Source organism: Ambystoma mexicanum, chromosome 13 (genome assembly GCF_040938575.1).
Source record: "Ambystoma mexicanum isolate Mex_15411 chromosome 13, UKY_AmexF1_1, whole genome shotgun sequence".
NCBI classification, from domain to species: domain Eukaryota; kingdom Metazoa; phylum Chordata; class Amphibia; order Caudata; family Ambystomatidae; genus Ambystoma; species Ambystoma mexicanum.
In genome coordinates, this window is record NC_090938.1 from 601,876,278 (window position 1) to 601,890,985 (window position 14,708).

The window sequence follows — 14,708 nt, forward strand, 5'->3', positions numbered from 1 at the left end:
TGAGGTCAACAGCCAAACACCAGATGAGCCAAGCACCATCTTCTCACCCAGTGTCATCAGGGAACAGGCTCCAGCCTGCAACCAGCACCTCACAGCCTTGCGTGCAGACAGACATTAAACGTACTGTGTAGGGGTGACTGACTGCAGCAGTCACCCTACTGTTGCAAGTCTAAGTATATATGTATGAGTAGTTATGTGCCTATGGTATTCCTGTTATGTAAGGTAAATGTTCAGTAAGGGGAAATAGATAGTTGGGGCATTAGGGAAATGTTAATTAGGGCAACTGCTAAGTAAGGATAGATAGGATGTTATGTAGATGGACATGGTGAACTGGAGGTAGAGGGGAGGCACCCTGGCGTGAGGCGGTGGCATAGGTTGGCAGCCTGCCCAAGGCCACCTTTTTAGATGGAACCACCCACAGAGGCCATCCTATGGCCTCACTCTCCATGTGGGTGGGGCGTGAGTTTAGGAAGGGGATTGGTTGCAACAAGCTCTTCCTAAGGGTACCTGGGAACCCTCCAACGAAGGGTGGGCTGACGTAGCGGGTCCCCGCTAAGATGGAGCCCAAGCCAGGGGAATCCTAGCGTCTAAAAAGGGCATGTTCAATAAAGAGAGACCCGGTTAGAGGTTTCTAGAAAAATGCATTCTGGTGTCTGTGTCCGTTAATTATCAAGGAACTCAGGGTGTGCCCATATCCTGTATTAACCCTTTTTATTTGCAGGTTGTTCAGCGCCCCACCAGAGCAGCTATTCTGGGATGGTGGGGTGTTGTCGGTGAGTCAGTTCCTGGCCAGGAGTTTTTAAAATAGTGTGCTTGCGCGGGCCAGAAAAGAAAAAGAAACTGGCTACAAATATATTGCCCTTTGTTCCACCGGTTGACGCAGTCCGCTGTGCAAGCACTTATTTAGGACAACCCCCATTGACTAAACACCAGTTCTACTGGTAGAAGTCACATACGTTTGGTAGTCACAGCGTTTGTCACTGTGCTATACAAGTCCATTATCGGTGGTCATTTTCGCACTGGATTGTAGTATTTCCAACAGGTAATTTAGTATGGGGTCAACTAAATTGTATTTGTTTTGAAAAAGTGCTTATAGCATGAAACTACTTGACTGGAGGAATTAAGTGCACTGTGTTGTTGATCCGATGCCTGTGGCCCCATTTTGCATTTTAAGGTTACAGGTAAATTGTTTGAAGGTTCAGGTCCCACCAGTTCAGGTCACCAACAATGCCTAAAGTGTGACGAAGTCACACTGGACAAGCACCTTTTGGGGCTAGAGGGGACGCTGTCCATCAAGGCCCACATGCAGTCAGATGTGCTACTTGGAAGAGATAAAGGAACTTACTTACTTGTAGATCCAGTTCTTGATCCTTGGTAACTCAATTCAATCCATAAACATTCAATATTGCCCGGAAGAATTCATTATAGGAGAAAAAAACTCTCCTCAAATGCGAAACATGAAATATCTCCTCATAAAAAATATATAATAATGCCCTCTAACACAATTCCGACCAATTCTCCTGCATCAAAGAAAAGGTGGATGCCTAGACTGTTTCTACAACTCTTTCCTTAGAGAAAACAAAAATAAATGACCGATAAGCCAGCAGGAGATCAAGAAAGACACTGTGCCTTTAAGGTCACAGAGAGTGCAGCTCCTGGATGCAGCAAAGTGGCAGGTGAAGTGAACTCTTTATGGAGAAATCTGTAGTGTAGACAGCATTTTAGGCGTGACTTTCTGGCTTAGATGCAATAAATGAGAGTTCTGCTCAATGAGAGGTGGTGGGGGGGGGTGGATAACACATGAAGTCCATGAAGATGCCCGGGATGAAGAATAGTAAGTAGTTATTGGGTCTTCATTCTGGGTTCTTCATTAAGACTGACGAGACTGCCGTGCTCCCAATCTCCCGGAGGATGCGAAAGCAAAGGGGAGTGCGGGGGGCGGGGGGGGCAGGCAGGGTTGGCGTAAACCAGGAAGTATGTTCATACAAAGAAAGAAATATTCTAAGAGCTCCACACCCAAACGGAGATTAGCCAAACAGGTTGCTCAGAAAGATTTACCCCCACTTGTGCATCTGTTCTTGCAAATGAATCTATGCAATACTGGCCAGATAAAGTTTGAACCGAATTCCAGGTTGCTGCTTTACCCATCTCTAAAATCGGAATATTTCTCTTAAAGGCTGCAGTATTGGCCTTAACCCTATTAGAATAGGCTCTAGGTTTTCCAGGTAAAGGTTTATTGGTTTTCTGATAGCAGATTCATGTTGGCTGTAACCGTTGACCAGCGGCTACATAGATTTTCTTAATTCTTTGGTTTTAGCTAGATCGTATCTTCACTCCAGCAGAAAGGTTGTTGTTGCACACCCTGGATGTGAAAAGGGAGTGGTCATCCGTTTGTTACCCCAGTTCTGCAGGATAACTAGGAGTCATGGAGCCGGATAACTATACTGTGGTGGATGGCGCTGTAGGGTCCGGAGGAGGCATGACCTCAAGCATGATGTCCTTGAAAAAGAAATTCATGTCCGAACCAGTGAGGACATGTTTCAGATCTATTCATGAGGGACTCATCCTCTTGACCAAGTACGGTTCTCGGACCTGCTCTTGAAACACAGATAGACTGCTGTAGCCCATGTACTGTGCCCTGCCGTAATGGGATTTGTGCATGGGCGGCAATAAGTGTGTACCCATGAACGGTTCCCTCATCAGAGCTGCCCACTGAACACAGTTAAAATTCTTGGGTATGCACAGCCCACATCACAGCTGTAATCATGGTACCAGAATGCCATGTTGAGGAGACTGTGCTGGGCTCGAGGTCCTGGATCCTTCCATGTCCTGGGAAGTTCCGGAGGGGGGAGGAGGGGGGGGCGAAGCGTGCCTTTTGCACAGTTCCCACTTTCCGGCTATCCGCACAAGCAGGCCCGTGCTTGGCAACCGTAAAGGTGCCCCAGGGTCCTGACAAGACTCCAATGAGGGTCATAGACCTGCATAATCCCGCACTAACCTATTGGGAGAATGATCCAGGTAGTGCTTATGGATTTCATTGCGACTCCCTCTGTGCAGGCACAGGACACAGAGCATTTTCTCTTTTTAGGATCCCTGTGCTTTTTGCAGTGTGAAGGGCGAGGCCCAGTACCGCTTTTCAGGAATGGAGCCAAGTCACGGGTGGGATTCCTTTCTGCCCCAAAGCTGCACTGAATGCCCACAGGGTATACTGTGCTCGTGTCTGGTGAAGAGAGTTCTCCCTCCTGCCCTGTCTGCCTGTGCGGGGTAGTTTACTTGCTTACACATACAGAAGCACACTCCCACCCCAGCTCAGCCACTGGGGCACTGTGAAGTCGATTTGAAGGAAGGTGTAACCCATCTCCAGGTTTGAAAGGTGCACTGGAACACGGTGTGGCACTAGTCCTGTGCCGCAGCTCGGACCAGAGTCGGGTAGGCCCAGATAGAGCAGGAGTGTGGATGGGGGCGGGGTGCACTCTCTTACACCTCTCGTATTGGGGTAGGGCCCAAAAGGGAATCCGCATGTGAGGGGGGCTTGAAAGTAAAAGTAGACTTCGCTCCTTTTTTGAGACTCATCTCAATGAACCCCATGTGCTGTGGGCAAGGCTCACCAAAGGCCTCCTACTGGTGCCCTCGCCTGCATAGAAGAGACCTCGCCAAAAAGGAGAAGGTCATACATATGACGGACTGAAATAGGTTAGGCAAAGGCTGTGCCAGTCTGTGCCGAGGAAAAGCTCGGAGGGCACCCAGCACAGTGTGTGAACACCTTGGGCATGTGACGTGTTGGAGGTGCCACAGGTTGGGGTGTCCTGGGCGCGGCTCTCTGGTTGTTGACAGAAAGTTCTGATTCTATGCTGCTTTGCAACACACCCTACTCCTATCCCTCACTCCATGGGATGTCCCAAGAGTATGAGAAATGGGCAAGGGATGCAAGTATCAGATCAAATTTATAGTAGAAATATCTTTCAGGAGATCTTCATCTTGCTCAATGTTGCAAGTCCCCTGCTTGATGACCCAAAACCAGTCAAACTTTAGCTTTATTTTTACCATCTTGAATTGGGAGAGGCCAGGTCTGCTAGGAGAGAAAATTTAATTAGGGAAATCGACTAGAAAGAAAAGAAAAAAAAAAAAAAACAGTCCCAAACCAACATACCCTTAAGCGAGCTCACAGCATCTAGTGGTAACACGTCATCCCAATACCACTCTTCTCCTGACCCTGGTAGACCTGAGAGGTGAGATCACTGTGCTCCTACGACAGTAGGGAGACATGGCCCCACACTGCAGAGCCTTTGCGTCTCTTTCACCTGACTTTAAAATGGCAAAGAGGGCCTTTAAGAACTCGACTGCAATTACAACAGCACTAATTAGATCCAATTACAAACAAGAACCGGCCAATCTACTATTGCTGATAAGCCATATTAGAAGAGAGAAAACATGAAAGGGAAGACGTGAAAAAGGGAATAAGTTATCACCTCGGGCAAGTAAAACCAGACCATGGAATTACTAAATCACACAACCTTTATTTGGCAATCCAATTAATTAAATGTACTATAAAAACCCCGAACTGTGCAGGAGAGGTCAAAAAATGAGTGCAGTACAGAAGGCAGGTTGTAGAAAGGTGTGCAATGTGGAGCGCAAGGAAGAGAAGATTCTGAATGGGAGAAATGTGGCTGAGAAAACTCACACGATCATTACACCGCTTAAGCATGTGGATGCAAAAGAGTGTGAACACGACTTGAAGTAGATCAGGAAGAAACTACCCAATTGCCCCAAGGTGGCCTTACCATAGAGAGTCCTTCTGGCCATTCCGCTTCTGAGAGAAACTGGCTGAGAGTGGCTACGATTAACTGGAGAGTCAAAATTTCACAATTTGAGAAAAACCCTGAGCAAAGGTGACTAAAGACTTGCTGGCATGTGTGTGCTCTTAACGGTGACCCGCAACAAGGAGGGATACCATCAAAGCCTGACAATTACCCACAGCTTAGAGGAAAGAAATACTTGCTGAGAGGAGATGCCAAGAAGCAACCAGGGAGCTATAATCCCTGGGACTAGACCAGTTACAAGAAGGAACCCTGAGAAAGACCAGTATTCTTATAGATAGGCCCTTTAAACACCCAGTTGACCCCATCCGTGCACAGTTAGCAAAGTGTACCTTATTTCTAGTTGCATTCGCCGCCCTAGACCCTATAGGCGTCATTACCACTCACTCTGGCAAACTTAATAAAGGTTTTGAAATCTACATTTTTTACTCAAGTAGGTTCTGTTGATCCTCCATTACAAAGGTCAAGCAAACAAAGAGCCAGGCAGGAAGAGGGGTGGAAAATGCTCACCATTCACAAACAAATAAGGTTGTTCAAATGCAACAAAGACAGTCCCAGTGGATCTGAGGTGGGCGCCGGAAGTTTAATTATATTTTTTCTTTTTGTAATTGTTCTTTTATAACGCGCTTAATAACAGTGAGTGGTCTCTAAGCGCGGGATCTGGATTCGAACCTGTGTTGCGCTGTGTTGTCTTGCTTCCAAGACAAACGCGTTGCCCCTGAGCTATCCTTCCTCCCCATAAAACGAACAACAGGAACAAAGGCCCAAGCCAAGCAGATAATCGAAAAGCGCATGCATAATAGATCTTGTCCTAATAAATAAACCTTTATTTTTTACCCTGAAGTGTCCCTAGCTAAAAGTCATGTAATTTCTGTAGTTAATAGCAGCCATCTTGAAATGGTTTGTTCCTCAAGGATTCCTAATGCTAACCTACTATCCTAACCTTGGTCTTATCTCACTCATTTCCATTTGTCCAATAGCTTCTGAAATTGTTAGCACTTCCTGTGTTTCTTCATCTGTAGCATCCTATATTACGGATTCCATTCAGTACAAGCCTAGCGACAGATTGTGGACCCAGTCTGGGGTCATGAACATGTGGCTGTTTCCTAATGAGAAATTCCCCAGTCCACAAAGTCAAAAGGCAACATTTCCCAAGATATCAGCGGGGTCAAAGGGCATTTGTTATCTTACCACATTCATAGGAACAGCAGATGGGATGGCATCACTTTTTAGGAAAATGTCCTGCCAAAGTCATTTCATTATGGAGTACACAGTTTCAAGGCTGATCAGTCGGGTGTTTTTTTTTTTTTAAAGAAAACAAGCCTTTTCCATTCCTCACCACAAAATGATTATAGACACCTGCATAAAACTCAATATACAGCAGAAAACACACAAAAGGTACACCCTGGGAAGGGGGCGTTTCATCAAAAGAACAGTTAACTGCCAAAGCGCCTTGGGTGGAGGTCGGGCAGAAAGCAGGGCTCCCTTTTACAGTCAGAAGAGAAGTTCTTAGGCAATCCTGTGTAGTGCAAGTTCCAGTCCCGAAGACACGGTTTATAGGCAAGCGGGATAGGGAGTGGACCAGAAGACTGCGGTAGATTGGGTGCATACAGCTATGCCGTTTGCCTCTGGTACGGTTCTGGCACAGAGAAGATGCAGTCAGTGCCCAGCAGTTGCAGGTCAAGTAAGACCGACACCTCCAAGTCCCAGCAATGCTTTTAGAGTTCCGTGGTGTGGTTTGGCTTTTGTAACGACAGACAGGACTACAGGGCGGTCCATTCCCATTGCCCAAGGTGTGCTGAGGTCCCGCGTTTTCAAGTCAGGCTTGTGCAGGGATAAGCAGAAAGACATTCTCTAGAAACATGGGCATCCTTCTGGTTAAATATGAACACTGGCAGTGGAGCAAACACTCCTGCTGCCCATCACAGGGTTGCCAATTTCCAAAAAACTGTCAGCCATGCAATCGCTCGTGGGCTCCATATTCAAACTTTCCCAGGTTACTTGGCTTGGGGTGTAGAATGATCAGGAATCCCAGACCTCATTCAGGCAGCTGGCCATAATCATATACAGCAACATATGTGTGCCATGCACTCGCAAGAACAAACATTAGCTGTGTAGCTTGGTACAAAATAACACAGGGGTGCCTTGACGAGCATCCCTCGGGAAACAGCACGCTGCATCCAGGTTATATTCCAAATGAGTGAATCTGTCACCAAGCAGTCTACCACACATGCAGGTAACCGTGCAAGTTTGGGCACCGTGACCATGGGAGACTTTGCATCACTTAGCAGGTAAATCAAACAATGGGGTCCTTGATAAGGCCATGAATATAGACTTATCAGGGAGAAAAGCTGTTGAACCAATCTGAAAAAGACAAGACATTCAGGCCCATAAAATATAGAACTATCTGGTCCATATACTTTATGAGAAAGATGCCACGTGAAAGTCGAATGTCATTTTTAGTGCAGAGGAAGTATTGCCTAGAGCTAACTCGGAAGATTTAATGATGGAAGCAGCCAGTCGCAAAACCACCCTGCGCGAATAGAAATGAACCACTTCTTAGAAAGGGCACACTGGAGAATGAATGTACTCTAGGGGCGTGTCGCAAAACTCAGAGGGAGAATATCCCAGGACCAAGTTTCCAATTGCTTACACGTTTCAGGTGGATCCGCTCCAAACCCAGGGCAAGCAGGCAGATTGGTCGCTGCCCGAAAGGCAGAAGCGGAATCCTCTCTTACACAAGTAGCGGACGTCGCCCCAATCTGACATCACATGCCAGCCAGCAACATGCTGAAAACGCATGATCCCACTCCAAACAATGGCCCTCTCACAGGTGTGATACTGAGGGAGAGCTGGGAACTGCAATGAATTCCAATCTTTGAGAATGAACCCTGCCTTTAGCTGTGTCTAGTTTGACTGCACTGTTATTTTGTTGCTGTTGATCCGTATGCTGCAGGCGCTAGGCATACCAATACAAGTGATAATTCCTAGAAGGACTAATCCTCTCACTTATTGGACTCCTGATTTCTGTCCCACTTCCTTTGGCCCATTCCCCTCTCCATCCCCTGTACTGAGAAATCTGGGGGTAAAGTTTCCATCTTCCCTTGCAATGATGGAGCAGGTTGGTGCTGTCTGCAAATCTGGTCATTTTAAATTGCGTACCTTGCGGAAGGTTCTTCCTTTTATCCCGGACCACTTTCATGCTCCTGTGGTAGCCGCGTTGGGTGGTTCTTAGTACAGCTGACTACTGTAATTCGCTGTACTACGGCCAAAACCACGCTATCTAATAAAAATGCATTCAAATGCTCCAGAATGCTTCAGCCAGAGTAGTTGTGCGTCCTTAGGCACGCTCTCACATGTCACCTCTCCTAAAAAAAAACTGCACTGGCTTCCGATTGAAAAACGGATTTTCTTTAAATCATGTGCCTAGCGCATCGTGCCTTCTACAAGCTGGGAGCTGCATATCTCCAGGAAAAATGTGTTCACTATATTCCTGCTCGCTTTCTTCGTTCTCGGGCTGCCCTACTACTAGCACTCCCCCAGGTTAGACTAACTACAACCGGGGGCCGTGCTTTCTCTATAGCATGGAACCAATTGCCATGGTCACTGTGTGCGACCTCTAACCACTTGGCCTTCCGGCGGGCCCTGGAGACCCTTCTAATCCAAGGCCCTTCTCTTTAATTGTATGGCTCTGCCCCACCTCAGCGCCAAGATGCCTTCTGGCGTACGTGCGCTTTACAAAACTAAATAAAATAGATATCAGGTGAGTCAAAGGGCATTTGATATTTTACCGCATTCATAGGAGAAGCAGCAGGGATGACATCAGCCATCAGGAAAACGTCCTATTAAAGTGAATTCACAATAACTAAGCTAGGGCCTTACATTTTTTTTTGCAATCCTTTTGTATTCGTCACCAGGAAATTGTTTTATAGACACCTGCATCAAGAGAAAAGCTCAGAATAATTAACTGTGGAGCCAGAGTGGCTACCACCCTGGGAAAAGGTTGCATTCACACAAAAAACACTTATCTACCAAGCCGCCTTGGGTGGTAGTCGGCGAAAAGGGGCGCTCCCTCGTGCTGGCAGCAGATTAAGTGCTTAGGAGTCACGGCCAGTACAGGAATGTGTGCAGCGCGCCCATGTGACTCACTGCAAAAGCATCACATTTCTGTTCAGCAGCAACAGCTCTCGCGGGTTCATCTTTACCCGAAGGAAGGGAGAGGAAGGGGAAAAACACTTGAAAGGCCTTCCATGTTCGGCAAAATGCAGTGACATGCACGTGGTAAACCGTCAAGAGGGCCTTCAACTGCCAGCGGACACGTGACTGCCTTACATGGCGACTACGTTAGGCTGTACATGCAATAACAAATGACAACAGCCAGACTGGAAACGGATGAGATCACTGGAGCCTTGCAAACATTAATTTCACTTGCCGATGATCAGAAACTCTGCTATTAAACTTGGCGCCACTGCTCACAATCACCTCCTGGAAAACAAACCCCTTTTCATAGCCACGCAGTTAGATATTAATAAAGGCCTTCCTGTATTTGTGACTATAGTATTGTAGTAACCCCGTCTATGAATCAGATCTTGTATGAACGCGCATTAGTCAGACTAGGTGGAACCTTAGCACGCAATGCTTGCTCGCAGGGGGAGGACTGGTAGGCTTCATCCACGGGGTGTACAGGGCACCGATGACAAGATCTTAAGGGAAACTGCCAGCGGAATATGGTTTTAGCGAAAGGCCTGGGTTCAAAGGCACTACACTTCTTCATAAGTGACTACTTAGAGGAACGGACCTGCACAAAACAAAGGAGGGTTGTAAAGGAAGAAAGTAACAAACCGAAAAGAAGAGATGACGGTGAACCAAAAAGGCGGTGAAGCTGGATAAGAGATCGTAAGGGTGTACAAAAGAAAAGGGACGGCAAAGCAAACAGAAGAACAAGGAAAGGGGAGCAGAAGCTATTGGAAAGATGTGAGCATGAAGAGACAGGCAGTAGATGCTGGAAAGGAGACAGGAGAAAAATAGGTTCAGTCAAAAAGATAGAAAGCAGTGAAAGTGATGATCTAGTGAAAAGGGCAGAGAGGAAAAGGACGCAGTAGAAGAGACGGAATGGTTTCAATGGAAAAGATAGGAAGAGGAGAACAGTGATGAGGAGCAGGGGAAGGAGAGAAAAGGACGAGGCACAGAAGAAAAAGGGGTGAGGGGAGAGTGAAGAGAAAGAAAGTAGGTGAAGGAGTAGGGAATGGCAAAGGCCAGGAGAAAGGAAGAAGACCGAAGTTCCGGAAAAAGATCCAGGAGCAGACAAGAGCCTACACGTATGGCCTGGGTAGTCATTTCTGGGCAGGGTAGCAGTGTGGCAATAGCACATGCTGGTGTGCAAGGGCATAAACAGGGGAAAACGTGCGTGGGTGCGGCTGGATTGCCAGCGGTGCGCTGAAGACAGAACCCTCCCAACCCTTCCTTCATAGGCATCAAATATACCACAGTAACCAATCTAATGGCGTCTCAAGTGGAAAATCCAACTTAATGCACTCTCCAAATACATGACAAAAGCCAAGATCAAGATGGAAAATCTGAGGCCTTTAGAAGTAAAATAAAAGTGGTTTGTTGCACCAAACTGAGGTTAAAAAGCATACCCTCGTCCCCCTCCACCTTAATTTCAGAATGGCAGGCGTATGCCTCAATGGACAATCGAGAACAGGTTTCCTTACCGTGACCGGATCCTCCAGGGGGTTCTCAATTTCCGCCTGGCGCAGGAACACGTTTCCACGACACACGCGCCACAGCATGCGCTCAAAGGTGGGGATCCTCTCCCGGCTGATCACTCCGGCTACAAAGCTGCAGAAGAGCACACAACAGATTACAGGCGGCGCTGTTCCATGTAGACATGCAACTACATGCAACGGTAGACGAGTGACTGGAGAGGATCCGGCTTGAACTCTGAAAGGCCTGCAATGGAACCGGTTCCCCCGGAACACTACCTAAAAAAAGGACATGTTCTACACTACATTCTGTTTTTGAAGATCTTCATACATGTTTAATGTTACACTGGGCCTGGGAGGCTTGGCAAGTTAAAAAAAAAAAACAGACGACAGGAACCAGTTTGTAAGATTGCAAGAAAATCAACTTTTGTAACGTCCAAAATAAAAAGTTTTTAAAAATGCACTTTATACTGAGTGAATACAGTGGCTTCTCACTTCTCTCTTAAAAGAGCAAATGCCAACCATATTAACGATCACTATTCTCACACAGGCACGCCCCACTCTAGGGACTGTGACGTATGGAGGTCAATGTCAGTTTTCCCAGGAGTGAAGGCCCCATCATATCCCGTGCGGAAGATTCTCACCTGGGAGGTGGGTCATCTGGATCAGGCTTGAGAACCACCACTGCTAGTTCAAACAGTGGGACCTAAAGGAAAAGAAATTGAACCCAAGACAGGATAAGACACATACCCTCTACCCACCACTATTAAAAGAAGGTGATAAGTTTTAAAGTTTAGCTGGAAAATGTGGAAACAGCTTTAGCAACATTTAGGGTTGCATTGTCGTTTGAATATGTAAAGAAACAGCGACAGCATCCAGGGAACCTCTGGAAACGACATTGGAGAGAACAGTGGAATTGATCCCGCCATCCTAAAATACACATTTTTCTGCCCCTGAGGAATGTCCGGCATTGGTCAGCCACAACCGACAGAAACTTATATAAGCCGAGCGAAGAGAATCATAGTGCGAGTTCTGCATGCATTAAACCGACACTATGAACAACCAAGTCATAGGGACTTGATTTTGCATGTGCCAATCGCGTACACAGTGCATCATGTTTGTACTATTTTGAGAACTACACCATCAGATGTTGTATACTGCTAAATGTATATGTTTTTAACAAATGTTTTTTATGTGAAATAGCAGCTGGCTACACCCGTGATTTGATGTATTATTAAATAAAACTGACTAGTGCTTTTGTATGCAACATCAGTTTTGATCCTTTGATACCAACCTATATTTGTTTACAAGGTTGTTTTGTAGAGCGTCATGAGGATTAGATAGGGTACATATTTTATTTTGCATTTTGAGACCTTCATTTGGTTTATTCTAACCAAAGTAACGAACCACACTATGGAACAGCTGCAGTGACTTAAGCTTACACTGGAATGGAAAGGGAAAAAAAAAAAAGAAAAAAAAAAAACAGTTTGCCTGTTCCCATTTCCCTGTCAAATACTACTACTGAAAGACTGCCACCTGGGAACACCCATTCTAAAGTAGTTTTAGCATGTCATAAGTCACAAATCACGCTACATTAGCAATGCCTTTTAAAAAAAGCTGGAGACAAAATGAAGATTTCCTCTGCAATTTTAAAAAGCTATGGGCCTCATTATGAGTTCGGCAGTGTGAGTAAAAATTGTGTTAATGCAGTGGTAACAGAGTTAACACTGCATTTCCGCACCGCTGAACTATGGATTTGGAGTTAAGGGGGAGGAAAAGAACCTCCAGCTAAATGCTAGAGGTAATTACGACACCTTACTGCCAAAAAACTGCCATTTTGGCAGAATTACCAGTAGTGGTATCTCTACCGAAATTCCCATGGAGTTCATAAACGTGGACTAGCACCACCATACCGCCACTTGTAATCTGGCGTTAATTCCGCCAGACCAAGTGGTGGTAATGGTAAATCGGTACCACCAAACTTATAATGAGGTCCTAAGTCTGGAAACTGAAACAAGTTTCTCACAAACATATGCATTTTTACCTGCACGCGGATTTGTAGTGTTGGATACATCTGGTTAGTTTCAGGTGCACCGAAAAAAGAATTAGGAATGTCCCTACCTTCAGCTGGCATCATAAAAGTAGGGCAACAGGTTCTCAGGGTTGGGTCATGTGTGCGTTTTCAACCAGGAAGTATTTTTCCTGGCAAAAAAAAGCCCACCTCAAAAAAAAAAAAAAAAAGTAGCATATTTTGTTTTTAATAAGCACAGGTTCATGTCCCCGATCCCCCAGGCATCGCCCACTTTACACGGATAAACGGTCACTAAATATTACAAAGTTTGATGATCGGAATTTGAGAGGGTAGGGAATGGACAGATTAGCTGTGCCTGGTGCTCCCGATATTATACGATTGATATGATTAGTTATTTATAACGCGCTTAATGCCCAGAGGTTTCTAAGCACAGACCCAGGGATCGAACCTGTGTTGCTCGGTGTCGTCTTGCTTCCAAGGCGAGTACATTGCCCCTGAGCTATCGTCCCTCCCCAGGAATGTCGCCCATTTAATGAATAAAGGTCTATCCACCTAACCAGCGGTTCACAGCCATCAGTGAAGAATAGCTTACAAGTGCTTCCCATGTCTTTCACACCGAGTTTGATTTCAGCCCACATTCTGGACTCCAGGATTAATCTTAGAACCACATGATCTTTTGATTTTAGTGAAGGAGAGCTCACAAAGTTGGAATGTGAGAGGGAGTAAGGGGCAGGTGCTTAAAGGAGGTTAGGAAATAGGTAGAGAATTTTAAAAAAGTGCAAACGAGAAAAACTGGCAAGTCAATTTTCCCCCAATGTTGTTCTGAAACTGTTCCTTGTCCCATTCACAAAGCCGCAATCTCGATTTTAAAATCCCCCCCCTCGCTCCCCTGACCTCCTTTTCCTCCTTCCCTTCCCAGCCCCCTCGATCGGTAGGGTCTTGAAGCACTCTGGAGTATCCAATTGACGATTAGTTGTCCTACTAAAAAAAAAAGTGCAAAGAAGTCGATATTTTTCAGAATCACAGTAAGTGCAAAGGTAAGGCAGAAGAGCCTCCCTAGAAATCCTGGAGCGCACTATGCCAGACTAGACTACTTTTTCATGGTCAAGCTATGGGAAACAGCAGAAGATCTTCTGGATTTTGGGTACCCCTGACTGCGCAACCAAGTACAATCAACTTTAAGCATAACAAATTAGGACTCTTAGGGCACTAGGCAAACAGCAAGTTCTTCATACATTTCGAAGGTTTACAGATATCTATGAGATTTTTGGTAATATCCTTCAGAAAAACTGCTAAACTCGCTCAGACAGGTCACATTGTGTAAAAAGGCCTCACTCCAACACAGAAAAAGGCAGGCGGGAGGGATTCTAATTTTGGCACAGGCGAAATTTCCAGGGAGCTCTCGGGTTCGCTACTCAGTTTGGATGGTCAAGGAAGCCGTACATTTTCTACATTCTCACTGTAACTTTGTTGAACCAGTTTACTAAAAGTACAGGATGTTTTTTTCCTGCATCTACAAAGAGAATTACTCTTAAAATAAACTAAGTTTGTGGTTCATGAAACAAAGGCACATTTCTTCCTCGTTTTACTGCTTGGAAAAAAAACTAGAAATGTATTAATCTGAGTCAACCTGACGACGAGGACACGATTCTCAACTATAAATCCACCCCATCAGTAAAGAGAACATAAAACTTTGAGGAGAGCGGAGCGATAGTTACCCAAGGCGCAAAGGGGCTCCTCTTCCGATCTCGCTTGGCTCCAGCAGCGTCGAGGATTCCTCCAACAGGTCTGGATCCGCCATCTGCTGATGATGATGCAATTCAGCCTGAATTCACAAATCAATTAATAACTAATCAACTCGTTAGTGGCATGCAGGGAACGAGGGACCAGGAGACAAAGCAAAGAAAAGAACCAAAACCAGAAAAGGCACGCACAAGACGACAGAGGAAAAATAAATACAAGATCATGGGTAAGACCGAAGGGATGGGAGACAGAGGGAGGGGGATGGGGGAAGAAGAGGAACAATATGCTAGGAGTTCAAAGATCCCAAAGCAACAACAAATGGAAAATTAGATACAAATAAAAAGAAATAATATAAGGGCATACTGCGGAAATCATGCAGACGTGTGGAAATCATTCTATTTGTAAATATAG

At 45.6% G+C, this 14,708-nt stretch overlaps 1 protein-coding gene across 8 annotated transcripts in view; it reads right to left on the reverse strand.

The window, feature by feature from the left end:
* The window catches only part of ATP6V0A1 (ATPase H+ transporting V0 subunit a1), a 359,698-nt gene that overhangs the window by 239,910 nt on the left and 105,080 nt on the right, over nt 1–14,708 (reverse strand). For 3 of the 8 annotated variants that reach the window (XM_069634445.1, XM_069634444.1, XM_069634440.1), the window contains exons 6-7: nt 14,273–14,355; nt 10,532–10,658 (exon numbers count right to left, since the gene is read on the reverse strand). In XM_069634445.1, the coding sequence (XP_069490546.1) occupies nt 10,532–10,658; nt 14,273–14,355 (210 nt within the window). Of the gene's footprint in view, nt 1–10,531; nt 10,659–14,272; nt 14,380–14,708 lie in introns of all 8 variants that reach the window. The other 5 variants (XM_069634442.1, XM_069634441.1, XM_069634438.1 and 2 more) reach the window with 2 other exon arrangements.